Genomic DNA, 20,506 nt, shown 5'->3' on the forward strand with positions numbered 1-20,506 from the left:
ATGGCAGTTTTCACAGAACTAGAATAAAAAATTTCACAATTTGTATGGAAATACAAAATACCCTGAATAGCCAAAGCAATCTTGAGAAAAAAAAAAGGAGCTGGAGGAATCAGGCTCCCAGACTTCAGAGTATACTACAAAGCTACAGTAATCAAGACAGTATGGTACTGGCACAAAAACAGAAATATAGATCAATGGAACAGGATAGAAAGCCCAGAGATAAACCCATGCACATAGGGTCACCTTACCTTTGATAAAGGAGGCAAGACTATACAATGGAGAAAAGACAGCTGCTTCAATAAGTGGTGCTGGGAAAAGTGGACATCTACCTGTAAAAGAGTGAAATTAGAACACTCCCTAACACCATACACAGAAATAAACTGCAAATGGATTAAAGACCTAAATGTAAGACCAGACACTATAAAATTCTTAGAGGAAAACTTAGGCAGAGCACTCTATGACATAAATCACAGCAAGATCCTTTTTGATCCACCTCCTAGGGAAATGGAAATAAAAATAAAAATAAACAAATGGGACCTAATGAAACTTAAAAGCTTTTGCACAGCAAAGGAAACCATAAACAAGATGAAAAAACAACCCTCAGAATGGGAGAAAATATTTGTTAGCAAAGGAACTGACAAAGGATTAATCTCCAAAATTTACAAGCAGCTCATTCAGCTCAATACCAACAAAACAAACATCCAATTAAGAAATGGGCAGAAGACCTAAATAGACATTTCTCCAAAGAAGATATACAGATTGCCAACAAACACATGAAAGGGTGCTCAACATCACTAATCATGAGAGAAATGCAAATCAAAACAGTGAAGTATCACCTCACACCGATCAGAATGGCCATCATCAAAAAATCTAGAAACAATAAAGGCTGGAGAGGGTGTGGAGAAAAGGGAACCCTCGTGCACTGTTGGCAGGCATGTAAATTGATATAGCCACTATGGAGAACAGTATGGTGGTTCCTTAAGAAACTGAAAATAGAACTACCATAGGACCCAGTAATCCCACTACTGGGCATATACCCTGAGAAAAGCACAATTCAAAAAGAGTCATGTACCACAATGTTCATTGCAGCACTATTTACAATAGCCAGGACATGGAAACAACCTAAGTGTCCATCGACAGATGAATGGATAAAGAAGACGTGGCACATATATACAATGGACTATTACTCAGCCATAAAAAGAAATGAAATTGAGTTATTTTTCATGAGGTGGATGGACCTAGAGTCTGTCATACAGAGTGAAGTAAGTCAGAAAGAGAAAAGCAAATACCATATGCTAACATATATATGGAATCAAAATAAAAGTGTTTCTGAAGAACATAGGGGCAGGACAGGAGTAAAGACACATGTGTAGAGAATGGAGTTGAGGACACAGCGAGAGGGAAGGATAAGCTGGGAAGATATGAAAGTGTGGCGCTGACATATGTACACTACCAACCGTAAAATAGATAGCTAGTGGGAAGATATGAAAGTGTGGCGCTGACATATGTACACTACCAACCGTAAAATAGATAGCTAGTGGGAAGCAGCCGCATAGCACAGGGAGATCAGCTCGGTGCTTTGTGACCACCTAGAGGGGTGGGTTAGGGAGGGTGGAGGGAGATGCAAGAGGAAGGGGATATGGGGATATATGTATAGCTGATTCACTTTGTTATACAGCAGAAACTAACACAACAATGTAAAGCAATTATACTCCAATAAAGCTGTTAAAAAAAAAAAAAGATCTTTTCTCCATACTGATGCTGGTACTGCTCCTTTCATCTAATGACCAAGAGAAATAGCTTGCACTTTAATCAACAATATAAAATATTATTACACTTGGAACTTGTTAGAGTCCAAACCTGAGTTGACTTTGATACAATTTTTGCCAAAATCTTACTTCAGCTATTCAGTTTTTTAGAAAGGTGGTCTAATGGCTAGATTAACTATTAATCTTTCTATATTTTTCAGGCATTAGTGCTATATTAAGATCACTCACCAGAAAACGTAGGGCCTGCACCGTATTTCATAAATTCCCCACAGAAATGCTTTTACTGAATTATGGTTTAATGATTAATAATTTACAATCTGCACTCAGCCATCTAAAAGTCAGATGCAAGCCAGTTTTATCTGATTAAGTGCTTGCATTTCTTTGTCATACCACAGAAGACAAGGCCCACTATCCATTTATTCACCTAGTCAACAACTGGAGTAGTTTCATTCAACATCAAAATCATGACTAAAGAAGTCTTTGGGGACAACTGACTGGACTGAGAGAGAGAATTAGCACTGATAAAGTCAGTACTGTGTAGCAGGCTTTCTGTATATGGTCGGTTTAATGTTTGTGACCCAGTGTGATATATGAGGGGTTCCAAAATTTACCCAGGCTATGTTATTAAGATCTCATAGCTAGTAGGTGGCAGACTGAGTAATCAAAGACTGTTGTGCTGTGAAGTGATAACAGAAAGAAAAAGAAGATTATATTTGGGCTATACAGTAAGAAGACTCGCTGGCAAATTAAATTTTGAGGTTTCAATGGATGGTGTTCAAAAATATTTTCATTAATGGTGGCATCTTTGCAATAAGGTTGCAACCTCCCTTTGTATCTACTTTTAAGGACACTATTTTTTACACACATAAACTTAATAATGATTTTTAGCAGTTAGAATGGATCACTAAAAATATAAAAAAGCACTTTTACTGTAATATGAAGAGATATATGTTAAAAATGCTTTTGATTTTGTTAATTCAATTATTGTTAATTCAGTGCTGCATAGGTTTAGTTTAGCTAATATTTAGCCTAAACTTTTAGGTCACATGATACTCTGTGAATATTCAAAGATTTTAGGATTGCAAAGTTCTAAAAGTACAAGGTCGCCATCAATCATATTTGGATCCATTTAAATTATTCTAACTGTTAATAAGTCCATGCTTCCACATTGCTAGTCAGAGGGAAGGATTAATGTCCAAGTCAACTTATTCCATTTTTCAATGGCTATTTAGAAAGTGCTTTATTATCTTGAGCCAAATCTATTCTGGCTTCAGCTCATTGCTCCTAGTTCATCTTATTTTTTTAAAGTAATACTTAAATCTAATTTCTCTTCTACATAAAATCATTCAGATACTTGGAAAAAATAATGTTCCACTTCAGTCTCTTCCGCTTCAACTAATATAGCCTCTATTATTTAAACTGGTCTGTAGATGGCATGATTTGAGTTTTATCATATGCTGATCCCATTTGAAGACCCTCCAGTTGACATGCATGCCTTTTAAGAGTGGTCATGGAATACAGCAGAAGAGAGAGAAATTGCCTCCTTCATCTTCCTTCAATACCAATAAAGGTTATATTAGCTTTCTTGGCAGACACAAATCAGTATTGATTTATATTGCACTTACTATTAAGTAAACCCCCTTGGTAGTTTTCTCTGCTGTAAAAACGTACTGACTGCACTTGTGCAGATGGGTTGTTTTGGTCCAAATTTCAAAACCTTACATGTATTCCTACTATACTATTATTCTGTTAGATTCGACCAATCATTCTAAGATATAAAATCATATCACAGTTAAAATTTTATGTTTAGGGCTTCCCTGGTGGTGCAGTGGTTAAGAATCTGCCTGCCAATGCAGGGGACCTGGGTTGGAGCCCTGGTCCAGGAAGATCCCACATGCCGCGGAGCAACTAAGCCTGTGCGCCACAACTACTGAGCCTGCGCTCTAGAGCCCACGAGCCACAACTACTGAGCCCGAGTGCCACAACTACTGAAGCCTGCATGCCTAGAGCCCGTGCTCTGCAATGAGAAGCCACCCAATGAGAAGCCCATGCACCGCAATGAAGAGTAGCCCCCGCTCTCCGCTACTAGAGAAAAGCCTGCGCACAGCAACAAAGACCCAACACAGCCAAAAAATTAATTAATTAATTTTTAAAAATTTATGTGTAGTTTGAACCTATTATGTGCCAATCACCGCACTAGGCATTTTCATTCATATTATTTTATTTTATCCTTATTTAACCCGAGTAGGAACCCCAATTTTATGATTGACAGATTCAAGAATATAAGTAATTTAACTGAGACCTCTAAGAATATTAATAACAGAATTTAGGATTTGGTTGTAAGTCTAATTCCAAAGTTTGTGATTTCGTTTATACTAGCCTATAACCATGAATTGTTAAGGAACTCCATGTAAGGAGTACAATTTTGAAAGCTCATTAAATATTTTAAGGGAAGAAGATTATATATGTAAGTAAGAGCAAACTTCAGTTGTCTGTAGCTTGTCTCCATAAATTGTACTTATTCAAAGCATTTTGACTCCCCTCAGTAAAATTTGATATGTGAGGTATTCCTATACATGCATTTGTATGTGTGTATGGTGTATATAAATAATTCTTAATAATCCTGTAATAAGTGTTAGTTTTGTGCATGATATTGAAGCAAGATATTTGAAAAATAAGTAAATTTTATGATGAGCAATTGTTAGTTTTTATTAGTCTGGAAAGAGAGTTCCAAGTAGATATATGCTGACATTCCTATTCCATATTTCTCTCTTTAAGACTGCTTCACACCCATCCTTGCAGCATCCCTTGAGGGTCTTGGGCATAAGCTGCCATTGCTATTGTGAAAATGTCCCTCTCTCTGGTCACAAATAACTGAACCAAGAGGAAATAAATCCATAGGCTGGGCTAGTCAATTAGAGTATCTTTTAATTTACATTTTTGGAGGTAGATGTTATAGGCATATGGTGGGAACTTAAACTGAAATATCAAAGTTGAGGCAGGCGATGGCGTTTTGTTCTACGTGCATTCTTAGAAGTAAGCATAGAAAGCCATTCTTTAGATAGAATGCAGTAGAAATTAAAAGAAAAGAAAACCGAGAAAACTGTGATGCCATGAACGGCATAAGGAGTTACCCTAGTAATTATTTTCCATTTTTATTTTTCAGGGTACAGAAATGGACTATGTGTCCTCTCCTTGGATGTCTACGAGACTGCCATTTGTGTATTTTAAATATCTCTCACACACCTCTTATTTAACCTATTAGGAGTCTGATTCTCACAATGATTGGTACTCCATTATGATTAACGAACATATTTTTTCTTACTTTCCATTAATAGCAAGTAATGGATTCAACTATTAAACAACTCAATTTTACCCAGTAGTGGAAAATTCTGGATTAGCATATATGTGTGTATACATATGTGTGTGATTTCTGTCTTAGGAAAATATTATAGAAGAAATTCAGCTAAGGGCAACAGTATTACAGACAAAATATACATATAGAAAATGCTACAGTATCAAGTACAAAATTTCTTATCCTTAATTGCAATAATAAAATTACAAAGGGGGTTAAGGAGAATGTATAAAGAATAATCAGTCAGTTGTCACTGAGCAGGATCATTTGAAGTGTAGGTTTTGATAGAAATTGGACTGGGAAAAATCAGCAAAAGAACATAATTTTATGAGAGGAAAGAACCAGGTTCATAAATGGAGAATTGATGCATGAAATTGTATTTAATGAAGACTAATTGAGTGACCCATAGGACAACTTGAAGTAGATAAAGACTAGAATTGAGAGAGACCTGTAAAGACTACTAGAGCAATCCAGAGATAGAATTACAAAGATGACTATCTTGATGTAGGTATATGAACAGTGGATAATATTTAAATACCTAATGGAAAATAATTGTAAGAAAATTATTTTTTTCAGAGGAATTAATGACAAAGAAAAACATTTCATGAGTAATTTTCAAGGCAATAAGTTTATATGTGTGTTTTTGTTTTTACAATGGCTAGAAGGTAAAAGAGTGATTCTAGTCTTGGGGAAAAACAACAAACTTTGTTTTTACTTGTTAAATTGCTGTTATTGGTGGATTGCCACATAGATGACTGAGGGAAGGGAGTGTTTGGGGAAATGTACTTGGTAAATACCCATGTACGGTAGTTAAAATTCTGTGTTTGCCTATGTATTTACCAAAAAGATGGATATAACTAGGGGAAAAGCAGAACTTTAAAGGATATCAAAGTTAAAATTTCAGAGGAAAAACTAAGTCAAAGGAATTAATCAGAGCTATAGGAAGAGATAAAGAAGAGGGGGCCCCCAGAGCCAATGAAAACTGAGTTTAGAGAAGGAAAGTCTAGTCAGTAGTTAAATACAACTGAGAGTGAAATAATTGGATTTGGCCTTCCAACAATCTCTAGCCACTTTAGAACTCTTTCATTACAAGGGAGAAACTGAAAGGCAGATTTCAGTAAAAGAAAGAAGATTCAATGGATGAATAAATGAAATAGAATGAGTTATTTGTGAAATTACAAATTAAGTCTAATATTAAGTGAATCAAAACCAAGTTTAATGACTCAGATTTCTCTAAAACTCAGGAATTTTCTTTGAATGCTTTTATTCAGTTTGCTCTTCTCTTTTATTCCTATCCTAGACTTTTAAAATTTTAAATTTTTCTTTATATACACAAATCTTATCTAGAACTGAAGAAAATACTTTTCAGGTGCAAAATTGGAAATGGCTTCCCCAGAACATAAGGGCCTTGCCCCCTTCACCAGAGAGTCTCTTGAAGTTATGGAACAGCATAGTGCTATAAAACACAGTGAGGAACACAAAGAAGATTTAAAGCCAAACACTGACTTGGAAGCTGGAAAAGAGCTGCCATTTGTTTATGGAAATCTTCCTAGAGCAATGGTGTCAGAGCCATTGGAAGATGTGGACCCATACTACAAGAATAAAATGGTAAAGATTAATTAAACTTATTATGACTCTATTTTTATTCATTTTCCGACATGTGAAAAATGTAATTGAGATAGGATGAAAGAAGATGGAAGAATAAGTGAAGAGGTAATTTTAAGTTATAGAAAACTGGATAACAAATTTCATACATATTTGAGATTTTTATCAAAACCGAATATTTGCCTGGTAGGTTAGTTTGTTTAGGGTTACTTTACTTTGTATGTAACAGGCTATACTGTTATGCCTTGATGTAAATGATTTCTTTTATGTGAGCATAATGATTGGCTACTTAAGATTACTGATTTTAAAATAACTATCATATAAATTTTCCATACTATGTACAGCAATTTCAACTGTTCAACTTGATGAGCTTACTCGGTAGTTAGGAAAATAAAGCCAATGTATATTTCATTCATAAATTTTATTCATTCATACAGTCACAGCTTCTCTATCCAGAGAATGATTTGAGGAACTTATAAATATTTTGAACAATCCAAAAAGAAGCACAAAATGATAAAAATAAAAATAATTATGCTTAGAAAAGACAGAGATCTGTGTAGACTGACAAAGCTGGAAGAGTCTCTACTAAGAAAATAGAATTTGAGTTATAGCTTGGAGAACACTTCACATTTTTACAAGGCAAAGGGAAGCTCTTCAATGAACAGTCAGTCAATAGCAGATATTAATTCTGGAATAGGGAAGAGACAGGCTGATGATAGAACTAGAACCCTGTAGCTGTGTTGCAAATTGTGGGAAATAAGATGAGATAACAGAGATGGCAACATGGCTTTAATGTGGTGGCCAAAGTACTGGTGTAATGAATGCAGTGTTTAAGTAAGATTAATCTAGAGATTCCTAAATTACTATTGCATGGAAGAGATAGGGTCAGAAAGATGAAATTAGAGAGAAAACAATTGAGGCCTGAAGTCAAGAGGTCTGGATTATAGGAGTGTCTTGGAGAGAGAGGTAACACACCCGAGAAGAAATAGCAGGATTTGAAGACTGATTAATAATGCCAAGGTTTCCAGCTTGAAAGAATAGAAGTGCTTCTGACAACAATGAAGTAACTATAAAGAAAGATCAAATTTGGGAGAGATGAGGATTAGTCCCGTTGTAGACAAATGTAATTTGATATTCTTGTAGAGTGTTCAGTGATTTTACGAAATGGGTGAAATGGAAATGAATCACTTGCTGGACAGAAGACAAAGTGAGCATTTGGTATAATCACAACTCTTTTGAACACTTTGCATGGTGGAAGCGTATTGACAATTTACAGTATAAATGTATATATTAACAAAAGACTCCAGTATCTCTGGTAGCCTCCATGGGCGTTATGCATCATTCGCTATAAAACACCTGTAAAACCCTAAGAACATTTTAGTGAAAATGTAAGTCCTCATCTCAATTATCTCCGCTTTCACTTTTGCTATGCTTAAGTCATTAACGGTTGATATAACAGTAACCTTAAAGGTAACTCTGTTATAGCAGAGTTCTGAGTTCTTTGTAGTGTTTACAGACATGGCAGACAAATCTAGGTGTGTTACTGAAGACAAAATCAAAGATTTTGAAAAACACCAAAAATGGTAAGGATACCTTAGTGTAAAAAGTATTGTTATTAGTGATAACACAAAGATACTAAAAATTTAAATTATATTTAGTTTACTCTGTTAAAGATGACATACAAATAAATAATTCTAAAATGAAATGAACAATTTCAGCACTTAAACATTAACTAGAAAATTATTCTATCTGGATCTACTCATTCCTTCACAAAGACATAAGCTGGTTAGCTACATCCTGTGTGAAGTTTGAAATTGTTTTGGAAAATACATGGAAAGCACATTTTAAACAATCAGATTTATTTTATTTGGCCCTTTTTACTTTCTTTTTGCTTTTAAAATGGAAAGGGGGACAATAACTACAATCAGGCCAAAATACACACAAATTGTATGTTGGAAAAGTGTTCCATTGAGGAGAATCAGAGCACGGTTTGTTTTCCATTTAGAATAGGTATTCATAAAATATCAATGAATATATATTTGTATATATAGACAAATATAAATACCAATGTATAGTCACATATACACCTCTGTATAATTATATATTAAATATAATATATATTTCAGTATATTATAATATATTTTATCACATTGCATTATACACTATACATTACTGTTACATTATACTCTATATAATGTTTACTATGTGTAATATAGTTATGCACACACCACAACAAATGAATTTTCCAAATGGGTATGTATATATAATAAAAGTGCACATATGTATGTGTGTATATACTTATGTGTGTGTGTGTATATATATATATACAGACATACACACATATATATACACTTTTACTGTGTATCCATATTTTACACACATATACATATACACACATATACGTAAGTCCTTTTTAAAATGTTTCTGATTTTTCCCTTTTTTGGTTTAACATTTCTATATGCCAACATATTAGTTTTACATGATATAAACTTGTTTTAAATATGTTTATGTCGGGGCTTCCCTGGTGGCGCAGTGGTTGAGAGTTCGCCTACCGATGCGGGGGACACGGGTTCGTGCCCCGGTTCGGGATGATCCCACATGCCACGGAGCGGCTGGGCCCATGAGCCATGGCCGCTGAGCCTGCGCGTCCAGAGCCTGTGCTCCGCAACGGGAGAGGCCACAACAGTGAGAGGCCCGTGTACCGCAAAAAAAAAAAAAAAATATATATATATATATGTTTATGTCATTGATAATTTACAAGTGGGGTTTTATACTGTAGGTAATTACTAATGATTAATGTAATGTTTGAGTGCATTCGGTCACTTTTACTACTATAATCCCATACCTTATTTGCTTCAAAATAAAATTAACTTATTTTACATTCATTGAATTTTAGTATGCTTAAATGCATACCCATGAGCCATCTGGATATAGATTTCTTTCTATTACATTAGTTTTGCAGGAAGACTTGAGGATTGGTGTGTGGCAAACAGTTTTCTTAGATAGAACACTGTTTAAAAAAAAAGTGGTAGATAAGGCTAAATATAAGTAAAAATAGTTTAAAAAAAACTTTCCATTTGATTTAGTCTGTAAAAGGATATCAAAATGTAAGTATAACTGTTAGACTTCATGACAAATGATCATTGGCAATATGCTTCATAATTAATGAGATCATAATTCTCAGTTCTAATTTCAGTTGATGTTCTTTATTTTCATTTCACTTGATGTTCTTCTTTTCCTCTTACAGACTTTCATAGTATTAAATAAAAAGAGAACAGTATTCAGATTCAGTGCCACCTGGTGCACATTGTCTCCTTTCAATTCAGTTAGAAGAACAGCCATTAAGATTTTGGTACATCCATATCCTTTTCTGTTGGTTTTAAACTGTACTAATATCAAATGCAACTATTCTATTCAGATATTGCTGCAGTCTTTTTCTCTTTTTAATTTTCATTTTAGGTCATACTGAAATCTTGATTATAACTGCACTGTGTTCCATATTTGAAAGTACATTTAAAATATATTTTCTAGGGACTTCCCTGGTGGTTCAGCAGTTAAGACTCCGCACTTCCACTAAAGGGGGCTCGGGTTCGATCCCTGGTCGGGGAACTAAGATCCCACGTGCCTCGTGGCCAAAAAAATATATATATATATTGTTTTCTTTTCTAGTACACACAACAGTAGTAAATGTTAACAAATCTTAGTAATCCTCATTGTTTCCAATATGAGGAGTATATTTTTTTGACATTTGAGAAACTATGTGATCTCATATGTGTAAATACATATAAACAGATTATAGAAACATGTATTTCCAATATTATTTTTATTAACATTATTCCTTGACTATAACTTACCTTTTTCCGACTGTTAATTTTAATTAGCATCCTGATTGACTGCATATTTATGTCCATGACTGATTTGCCAAAATGGGGGCCAGCATTACAGTAAGTTATATAATTTTATTATGTATAATTGCATATATGATTATATTTTATATTTAATACATTGTGTTACAGTACATTATATATTACATAATATAACAAATTAATATTTTAATATATAATATACATTGTACGTAATATAATATTTATACACATTCCACAATTAATTGATAGTCAAATTTCATGGTTAATGCTGTAAGACATAGCCCACTCTAGAAGCCCTAACTAAAGCCCTATCCTATGGTCGTCTGGTTGATTGGTTGGTTGGTTGCTTGGTTGCCAGATAATTATCCTCGACATAGTTCTTCAGAGTTGACGATGTATTAGTCTCACTTTTAATATGAAAAGTTATTATATGAAAACTTTTCTGCAGGAATACTTTGCTTGGAATTTATACATTTGAAATACTTGTAAAACTCATTGCAAGAGGCATCTGGGCAGGATCTTTTTATTTCTTTGGTGATCCATGGAACTGGCTCGATTTCAGTGTAACTTTGTTTGAGTGAGTATTTCTTTTAAGTTGCAAACATCTTAATACCTTGCTAAGAAAATGCTTTTCATAAAGAAACATTGAGGATGATAAAGTTTTCTGCCTGCAAAAATTCTGTGAGTAAAGAATAATTCATAAATCATAGCCATAATGAGCTCTCTCAGGCAGCTCCAACTGAACTAGTCCTTAGAATATGCATTCAAAATGAAAGGAGTGGGATATTATCTCTGTAATCTACCCGAAGCAAAAACAATAGAGATTGAATTTTTGCATTTGAAGTGATTATTTTCAGTGAACAGAAAATCTCCTGGGAGTTTAAGAGAGGATCCTGGCGTATTTGATTCTTCTCTAATCTACATTGCTTAAAAACAGTAAATATTCTAGTTATCAGAATAAGATATTTTATACGCACACATTTTTCTAGAATGATACATTAAGTTCTAATAATTTACATGTGTATTGATTTATTTAATCCTTCTACTTAGTGTAATCTATTTTATGGCTAAAGAAATTGTCACTGGCATCAAACTTCTGTTAAAATAATTTAAAATAATACTCTATTTGTGGACTTGGGGTCAATTTTTTTGAAAAAGAAATAACCTTTATAAAGAACATAATTAGTTTCTGCCATGTTGTAAGCAGTCGAAAAATAGTAGCTAATATCATTGAAATTATTATCACTACTACTTCTACTATTATTATTTCTGCTCTTGCCATTGCTATTAGCTAACACTTAGGTAACACAGCTAACATTTAGCCCTTAGTATGTGCCAGATGCTTTGCCATGAACTTTACATATATTAACTTATGTAATCCCCCCAAATCCTCAGAATTAGGAATTATTATTATCCTTACTTTACGTTTGAGGAAACTAAGGCAAGAAAGATTAAGTAATTTAAATAGTGAAGCCTGTATTTCTACATGGTCAGTCTGGCTACAGAGTCTGTATCGTTAACCACTATACACCTTTACTTCTGCTGTCATCACCATCACCATTGTCATCATCATCATCACCTCATCACCATCATTATCATCACCAGAAATTTAAATACTTAAATTTTATTCCTTTAAAAAAATTTCATTATTTTTAACTATCTCTTCACCAATTAGATTCAAAGTATTTATGAACATAATATAGAGTATTTGATATGGAATTATGACTACTCAGAGTGTCAAGCTTTTATAAACTCTCATAATTTGTTTGTAGATTAATATTTACTTGGATACCTTGCACTATAGCAGTCTTTCCCTTCCAATCAATAATAAAACTGTTTGCAAAATGCAATAATGAAAGCAAGTGAAACATTTGGATATATGGTTTTAAAAATAAGTTTCAAATAGTATAAAGAGCCAATATGACTTCTAAATGACTCCAATTTAATCCCACAGGCATATATCAAGATATTCACCTCCAAACTTCATTTCAATATTTCGAATTACAAGAAATTTGAGAATTTTGAAAATTATTCCTTTAAACCAAGGTAAGAAAAGGCATTGAGTTCTTCATTTTGTTTCATGTACTTCCGTGTATTCATCTGAACACCCCTATTATTGCTTGAAGAAATGTTAAATTGAACAGTGTTTTAGCTTTGGAATAAATGAATTATCTGATTTTCAAATTTATTTCAGTCACTCCTGGAACGGCAAGAAAGAAATATCACATTTTTTACTAATTTGAAGTGGGTTCAATGCTTTGATAATAAAATATAGAGCTCAATCAAAATATATTATTTTTCTAGTTTTTTCTTTTTTACTCATTCTTATGTCTTAAATATGAACTTATAAAATTGTCCTTAGACTTCTGAGAGAGAGAGCAGTTTAGACAGATATCTAATCTGTCCTCTTCTTTTCCTCACTGTGTCTAAAAACCAGTTGAATTTGAAATACAATACAATATAAAATAAGATAAATTATAAAATAAGATAAATTTCCTTTATAAATTATAAAATTATAAAATATAAAATAAGATAAATTATAAAATAAGATAAATTTCCTTTTGCTGTCAGTGCTTGGATAGGATGCATTCCACATGCCACAAAGTTTAAGAAGGTTCTGCTAAATAAAGTGGAGCTGTGACCACATTGATGGAAGAAGCTGACAACTAATTTACACCTCCCATTCCTGAAAGAGTCTTAGAGAAGCCTACCAATACCTTCTGATTTGTTGTTCTGAATGAATAAAAACAATCAGCTAGGAAAACTTGACCCTGAGTTTTTTTTTGGCTTCTATGAGTCAGAGGTATTATGAAATAGTTGAACGAATAAACCCACAGGCAAGTGTGATAATACCAAAAATAAGATCTACAGGCAACTTTCATCCACTGGAACACCAGGAAAAAGGCCAGATATATTGCATACTCTGTACTTTGAGAACAGGCGGGGCAAAACAGCAAAAAAAGGTTGGAGAAATATGGTAATGGATGCCTAACCTTGTGGATATACTGAAAGATTAAATAGTACACATTAAACAGGTGAATTGTATGGTTTATAAATTATATCTCTTATTTTTCTTCTAATACATTGGCAATGATATTTTTTTTAAATGTCCTAGCTTTAGTGAAGGCCTGAATATATATTTATAGTCTCTGGTTTATGCATTGGTTCAACATCTCAACAATTTGAACGTATGAATCGATACTTAAATATGGTCATATATTTTGATACAGAAATTCCATTTCTAATGTAATACTTTAAAAAGACTTGCATATGGCAAAAAAAAATTAGTAGTATTATTCCAGGTGGCAAAAGTAGCTATAAATATATATTTCGGTATGATAGCAATTAAAATTGTATATTTACTCTAGATATCACATTTCTTTAACCACAGGAATAACTTTATTTCAACCCTATTCTATTACACTCAAGAAATCTAATCATCTGAGGAGGTCATTTAAAAAATAGATTTTCAATTCTCACAATGATATATGAAATAGGTATCACTATACCCATTTAAAAAATAATAAAACAAGCATAGAAATGTTGGTAACTTGCTCAATGTCACAGAGCTAGTATATTCTCATCCATTGTTGAGCTGAGTAGCTATTAGGATCATAAATTTAAACAGACCAACAAATAAAAAAGGAGCAAGGGAAAAAGAGAAGGAAGGAAGGAGGGAACTAACGAAGGAAGGATGGAAAGAAGGAAGGAAGCAAGGGAGGAAGGAAGGCTTATAGTAGTTTCATCAATGAAATTTAATTATGGTGTTTTTGTTGTTGTATCTTCTTATTTTCTATGTTTTCAAAATTGAGCATGTATTATTTAATAATTAGAAAAATGAATGTTCTTAAATAAATCTAGCTTTAAAGTTGAATTCTCGATTAGTAAGTATTCTGATATAAATACAGCCACATACAATCACAGTTATGTGTTATTCTCATTTCTAATCATTAAAAGTTTTTCATGTTTTACTTAATCAGCTCTAAAAATTGAGTTCTTAAAAAGTTAATGAGATAGCCACTATGGAGAACAGTATGGAGGTTCCTTAAAAAACTAAAAATAGAACTACCATATGAACCAGCAAGCCCACTATTGGGCATATACCCTGAGAAAACCATAATTCAAAAAGAGTCATGTACCAAAATGTTCACTGCAGCTCTATTTACAATAGCCAGGACATGGAAATAACCTAAGTGTCCATCAACAGATGAATGGATAAAGAAGATGTGGCACATATATACAATGGAATATTACTGGGCCATAAAAAGAAATGAAATTGAGTTATTTATAGTGAGGTGGATGGACCTAGAGTCTGTCATACAGAGTGAAGTAAGTCAGAAAGAGAAAAACAAATACCATATGCTAACACATATATATGGAATCTAAGAAAAAAAAAATCATCATGAAGAACCTAGGGGCAAGATGGGAATAAAGACACGGACCTGCTAGAGAATGGACTTGAGGATATGGGGAGGGGGAAGGGTAAGCTTTGACAAAGCTAGAGAGTGGCATGGACATATATACACTACCAAAAGTAAAATAGATAGCTAGTGGGAAGCAGCCGCATAGCACAGGGAGATCAGCTCAGTGGTTTGTGACCACCTAGAGGGGTGGGATAGGGAGGGTGGGAGGGAGGGAGATGCAAGAGGGAAGAGTTATGGGGATATATGTATATGTATAACTGATTCACTTTGTTATAAAGCAGAAACTAACACACCATTGTAAAGCAATTATACTCCAATAAAGATGTTTAAAAAAAAAAGTTAATGAAAGAATGTATAGAATACCGCTATTTCAAGCTATTTCTTGTTTCAACATTTGCAACCCATGTTGATTTTTAACTCTACGCCTTTACCTATGCTTATAAATAATGGTGATTAGTATGAAAAGCAATAGCCAAGAGAGAAGGCCTGTTCTTTATGTAGTAAAGAGAAACAAACAAATAACTAATTTAAAAATACTAAGTTATGTCTAAATTATTGCCAGGTGTAATAAATTAGCAATCATACAGAAACCTTAAAGTTAAGGGTTTTATTCATTTTAGTCATTGGACCTAGATAATGGTGAATTAAATTATAAAACACAAAGCTATTGATTTCGATGGCATCTGCATTTGCCATGGGAGAAGTTTGCTAATCCTGCTTTACTAAGATATTTTATTTTATCGAAAACAAACCTTTCTCTTTTCAGGTCTGAAGTCTTTTGTAGGGATCCTGATCCATTGTTTGAAGAAACTCACTGGGGTCATTATCCTAACTCTCTTCTTTCTGAGCATATTTTCTCTGATTGGGATGGGGCTCTTCATGGGCAACCTGAAGCATAAATGTTTGCGATGGCCCCAAGAAAATGAAACTGAAACACTGCACAACAGAACTGGAAACCCTTATTATATTCGAGGTAAGAATCCCTTGCATCTATATCAAAAAAATTAAAACTTTTCTTACTGGCAAAACATTCTTCACAGAAATATTGAACATTCAATTTCAGAACAAATTTGACTTCAGAACAACCTTCATATAAATGCCATAACTATGCTCAAGTACTAATTTGGATCAGTTTCCTTTATCAGGATAATAACGTTCCAAGTCTTCAGACAGTTAAATCAGGGAAACCTAAGTTTGGAACTAAAACTTGCAAGTTTTGTCCTTTCATAAATAAATAAATATGACCAAAGTCTTAATTGCAATTTTATCAGAGTACAATCCTCATGATACTACCTTTCTTCGATAAAGTTGTTTAAAATTTAAATGTAATTGTACACATTAGAAACTTTGGGGTGATCATATAAATCAAAAAATGACCTACAATATAGAAATTCTTACTATTGTTGTATTTCAATTCTGCTGCTCATTTTAAATGCTTTGAGTTATACTTTGATGAATAATGAAAATATTTTAGGCTAACAGAAATAATGTCAAACAAGTATTGCTTAGCCCTTATACATAAGTAATTCACATGCCTGATCACATATCTTCACCATAATCCTCCAGAAAAGATATGAATAACCCCTGTTACCAACAGGGAAACAAGTAAAGAGAAATTTTGTGAATGTTCTAGCATACTATAACCACTCGGTGGCAAAACTAGGATTCTAGCCAAGCTCCATCTGGCTTTAAAACCCATTCCATTTTCACCAGGCCATACTCTCTTATTAGATTTTTCCCTCATATTAAAATCATCAGCTCCTTTCTGACAGTATTTAGAAAAAACCAAAAGCATATTGTTCAACTAATAAAAATAAAATATTGTTTAACCTTAAGTAGTCCTTCTAACTTAATTTTATTTATACTTTGGATTTAATAAGTTCTAAAACAAATCTTAATAAATTTTACTCTTTGGTTTATCCCATAATATGATTATGATGCAAGTAATGCAAAATTATTAGTATATATGTGAAATGTTTCCTTATTATATAGGTCTATTTCATGGTCTTAATTCTAGTGATAAGAACAATAGGAGATGGATGTTAAATCTTAGATTCCAAATGAAATCCCCTTTAGCTTCTTTGATGTTGTAATAAAAATATGCTAATTACTAAAAATTTTGCTACTTCACTGGTTATTGCTAAGAAAATAGAGTCCAAGTTCTTTTCTTTGTTAAAGTATGTATATTATAATGAAATCATTTTAAAGATTATCACTTTAATATTTGTCCAATTCTAGTCATTCCATTTTCTCAAATAGCATGTTAGGAATTGCTGGAAATATATTTGCAAAACATTATTTAATCTAATTTCCATGTCGTAGTCCTTGTATTTAGAAGAGCACTTGGGAGTGCTCAGTTCTAATGTCAAATTTCATTTGGTTTTTGACAGTCACTCAAAAGTTTTGATTAATGGTTCCTAACTATGATTTTTAAATTCTTCTAAAATTATTTTAGGTGACAAAGTGACATTTTCTGAGATTGGTGTAATTCAATTTTGTATATACACACACACACACACACACACACACACTCACCAGGGCTGATCTCATGGGTTTGATTTGTGTGATTTGAATTCAGAACCTAAAAAGCAATGCTACTAAGCCTGTATGTTCCCAACCCTGGTAACTGATATCTATAAATACACAATTTACATTTTGATTGATAGCAGATAAAAATACCTGGATGAATTCTATGGGCTATGACTCAGATTAGCTCAGATTATGATTGAAACTAGGTGATATCAGGACAAGTAATTAGGCGGCACTGGACACTCATTGTAGAAAAATAAGCTGCAAAGTGGGAGGAGAATGGAAATTAAACCCAGAGACAGAAAGCTCTGGTCTTCTGTTCAGGAAGATCATCAGGAATAAATCCTGGAAAGAATAATCCTCAATTTTCAAATAGATTAGTCTTGGGAATTTTTCTTTCAGGGTCTGGTCATACCTGGCTGGAGTAGGTGGATTGCCAGAGGTCTTTTGGCCTGTACACTGGATGCTAGGACAGCCTCCTAGATTTAAAAGAAAAGCGGGGGAGGCAGGCTCTATGCTCCTTCCTTCTCACTGTACAGAAGTATGTTCATCTGTACAGATTTAACTGGGTTTCAGATATGCTGTCCACTCAAGATTAGATATGAAATATCATTTCTTTCCTATTTTTCAGAAACAGAAAACTTTTATTATTTGGAAGGAGAAAGATATGCTCTTCTTTGTGGCAACAGAACAGATGCTGGGTAAGTGGTATTAATGTTTTCTTCTATTGTAACCAGAAGTGAGGTCTGGCTGTTCAATGCTCAAAAGCCGGTAAAAAGGCCAGGTTGGTGGAAAGGAAAGTTTGCTTTATTTTGGGTGCCAGCAACCGTGAGCAGGGGATGGGGTGGGGAGAGGGCGGAAGCCTGTGTCCAATGGCCGACTCTGACCCCACCACCCTGACAATCAGGGAGCAAGAGCTTTTATAGATGGAGGGAGGGGGCTACAGGCAGGAACAGCGCAGTCAGCTCTGACAGACATCTTGATATTGGTCATCGGTGGTCTGACCAGCATCATCTTGATTGTTTTAAGTACAGTTAATCTTCAGTTCCAGGGTCGGTTTGTTCCCATTTCCTTGAGGCCAGTTCTTGGAATTATGGCAGCTCATGTCACGGCTACAGTCTGGTCTTCATGTAGTTAACTTCTTCCACCTGGTGGGGATTTCGGCATCTATAGACAGCTCACAGGATATGGCTCAGAATATTATCTGTAGCCCTTGAGAAGGAACTAAAGGTCCTTGACTATGTTTAATGACTAAACTACTATTATTTGGTCTCCTTTGACTGTTTTCCTTTGTTTCTACTTTTTCTCACTTCTCTGATTAAACTTATTCTTTGGTTAAAGTTTTTCCACAGACAAAAGTCAGGATGAGGACATGGGAGAGCAAGGACCATAGGGTCCTGCTCCGTTTCAGTATCCCTGATCAATAGTATTTATTTAATGATTATTGCTTTTATAAATGGTTCCCATTTGATTACATAATCTCATTTTACCATCAAAACCATGCTGAGAAGTGTACAATATGGAATACTATTAATCTGATTTTACAGAAAAAAGTATAATGGATAGACTAGCTAAATGGTTTATTCAAGGTCAAGAAGTTAGTAAATTGAAGAGCTGGGACTTAAATAAGAATCTGATTTTCTGTTTTCAGTGTGCCCCAGAGCTAATAGGAATTATCAAGAAAGAAAATATAATCTGTTCTTCAGCCCGAAGATTTTGAAGAAAAAAAATTAAAGATATGATGTTATTTCACTTATTTTATGGCTTGTATGTCTTTAATGAATATAATTTACATTAATCACAAGCTGATTGCTCTTAAAAACAGTACTTATAAATAATTCTTCAGTGAGATGACAAAACTCTCAAGTTTTATTGTCCTATAATTTCAGATGAAGAGATAAGAAGGTAGAAATAGAGTGCTTCTCAGCAGTACTATGACTCAATTCCTTATGTTACTTCCCTAAGCCGGGATGACTTGACATCCATTTGTAAACTCAGCTCTTTCTTAGAGGCTCTGGGCACAGATTGACAAAAAAGCACACGGGAGAGGGGAACATGAGTTATGTAGTTTAGTTGTATTAAGATGATTTAGACATATTGTTGCTTACTCAACTCTTTTTGCCACCCTACTTCTGGGCTTCCTTTCTGTTTTCAAGTCCAGATTGTGATTTCATCGCATCGTTTCTGCCCCATCCCACTTGAGCTAACCCTTTCAATGGACATTCCAAATTAAATTTGACCTGAAATGCATGTTGGAGATATCTGGTCATGGATAGACAGAATCACAATGATATAGTATGTCAAGGCCAGAAGAGAAAGTCATACAGCGTCTCACCTGCAGCCATCATACTTTGCTGCATGGTAAACTATCCTAAAAGTTGGTGCTTTAAGACAAGAACAAAAATTCATTTGTTCGGGCTTCCCTGGTGGCGCAGTGGTTGAGAGTCCGCCTTCCAATTCAGGGGACACGGGTTCGTGCCCCGGTCCGGGAAGATCCCACATGCCGCGGAGCGGCTGGGCCCGTGAGCCATGGCCGCTGAGCCTGCGCGTCCGGAGCCTGTGCCCCGCAATGGGAGAGGCCACAACAGTGAGAGGCCCGCGTACCACAAAAAAAAAAAAAAAAAAAAAAATCATTTGTTCAGATTCTGTAGGTCAGCAATTTAACCAGCCTCAACACACAAGTACTTTTTAAACCTCTGTTTGCATCACAATTGTTAACCATTAACAAGTATGCAAAACAAGTCACATGGCCAAAGTTCCAATAATGTAGGAGGAACTACAGAGAGTTGTGGATGGAGGAAGCATGATTTATTGGGCCACTACTGTCATAATGGACCACAACACCCAAGCCCCAGTAGGTAAAAGTATGAAGACTCCATGAAAGGAAATGAAATAAATATTTAATCATCTTTCTACCAAACTGCCAGTTCTGCTTATAAATTATTGATAATAAAATTT

At 34.2% G+C, this 20,506-nt stretch overlaps 1 protein-coding gene across 1 annotated transcript in view; it reads left to right on the forward strand.

The window, feature by feature from the left end:
- The first annotated feature begins 6,496 nt into the window (after positions 1-6,496).
- Positions 6,497-20,506, forward strand: part of SCN7A (sodium voltage-gated channel alpha subunit 7) — a 60,523-nt gene continuing 46,513 nt past the window's right edge. The window contains 7 exon segments of the mRNA XM_022569945.2: positions 6,497-6,732; positions 9,977-10,089; positions 10,584-10,673; positions 11,044-11,172; positions 12,550-12,641; positions 15,786-15,992; positions 18,180-18,249. Of these exon segments, the coding sequence (XP_022425653.2) occupies positions 6,508-6,732; positions 9,977-10,089; positions 10,584-10,673; positions 11,044-11,172; positions 12,550-12,641; positions 15,786-15,992; positions 18,180-18,249 (926 nt within the window). The 5' untranslated portion in view covers positions 6,497-6,507.

The sequence above is a fragment of the Delphinapterus leucas genome, chromosome 8 (assembly GCF_059928025.1).
Source record: "Delphinapterus leucas isolate spDelLeu-1000000601 "Yukka" chromosome 8, BTC_Dleu_Yukka2, whole genome shotgun sequence".
Taxonomy (NCBI): domain Eukaryota; kingdom Metazoa; phylum Chordata; class Mammalia; order Artiodactyla; family Monodontidae; genus Delphinapterus; species Delphinapterus leucas.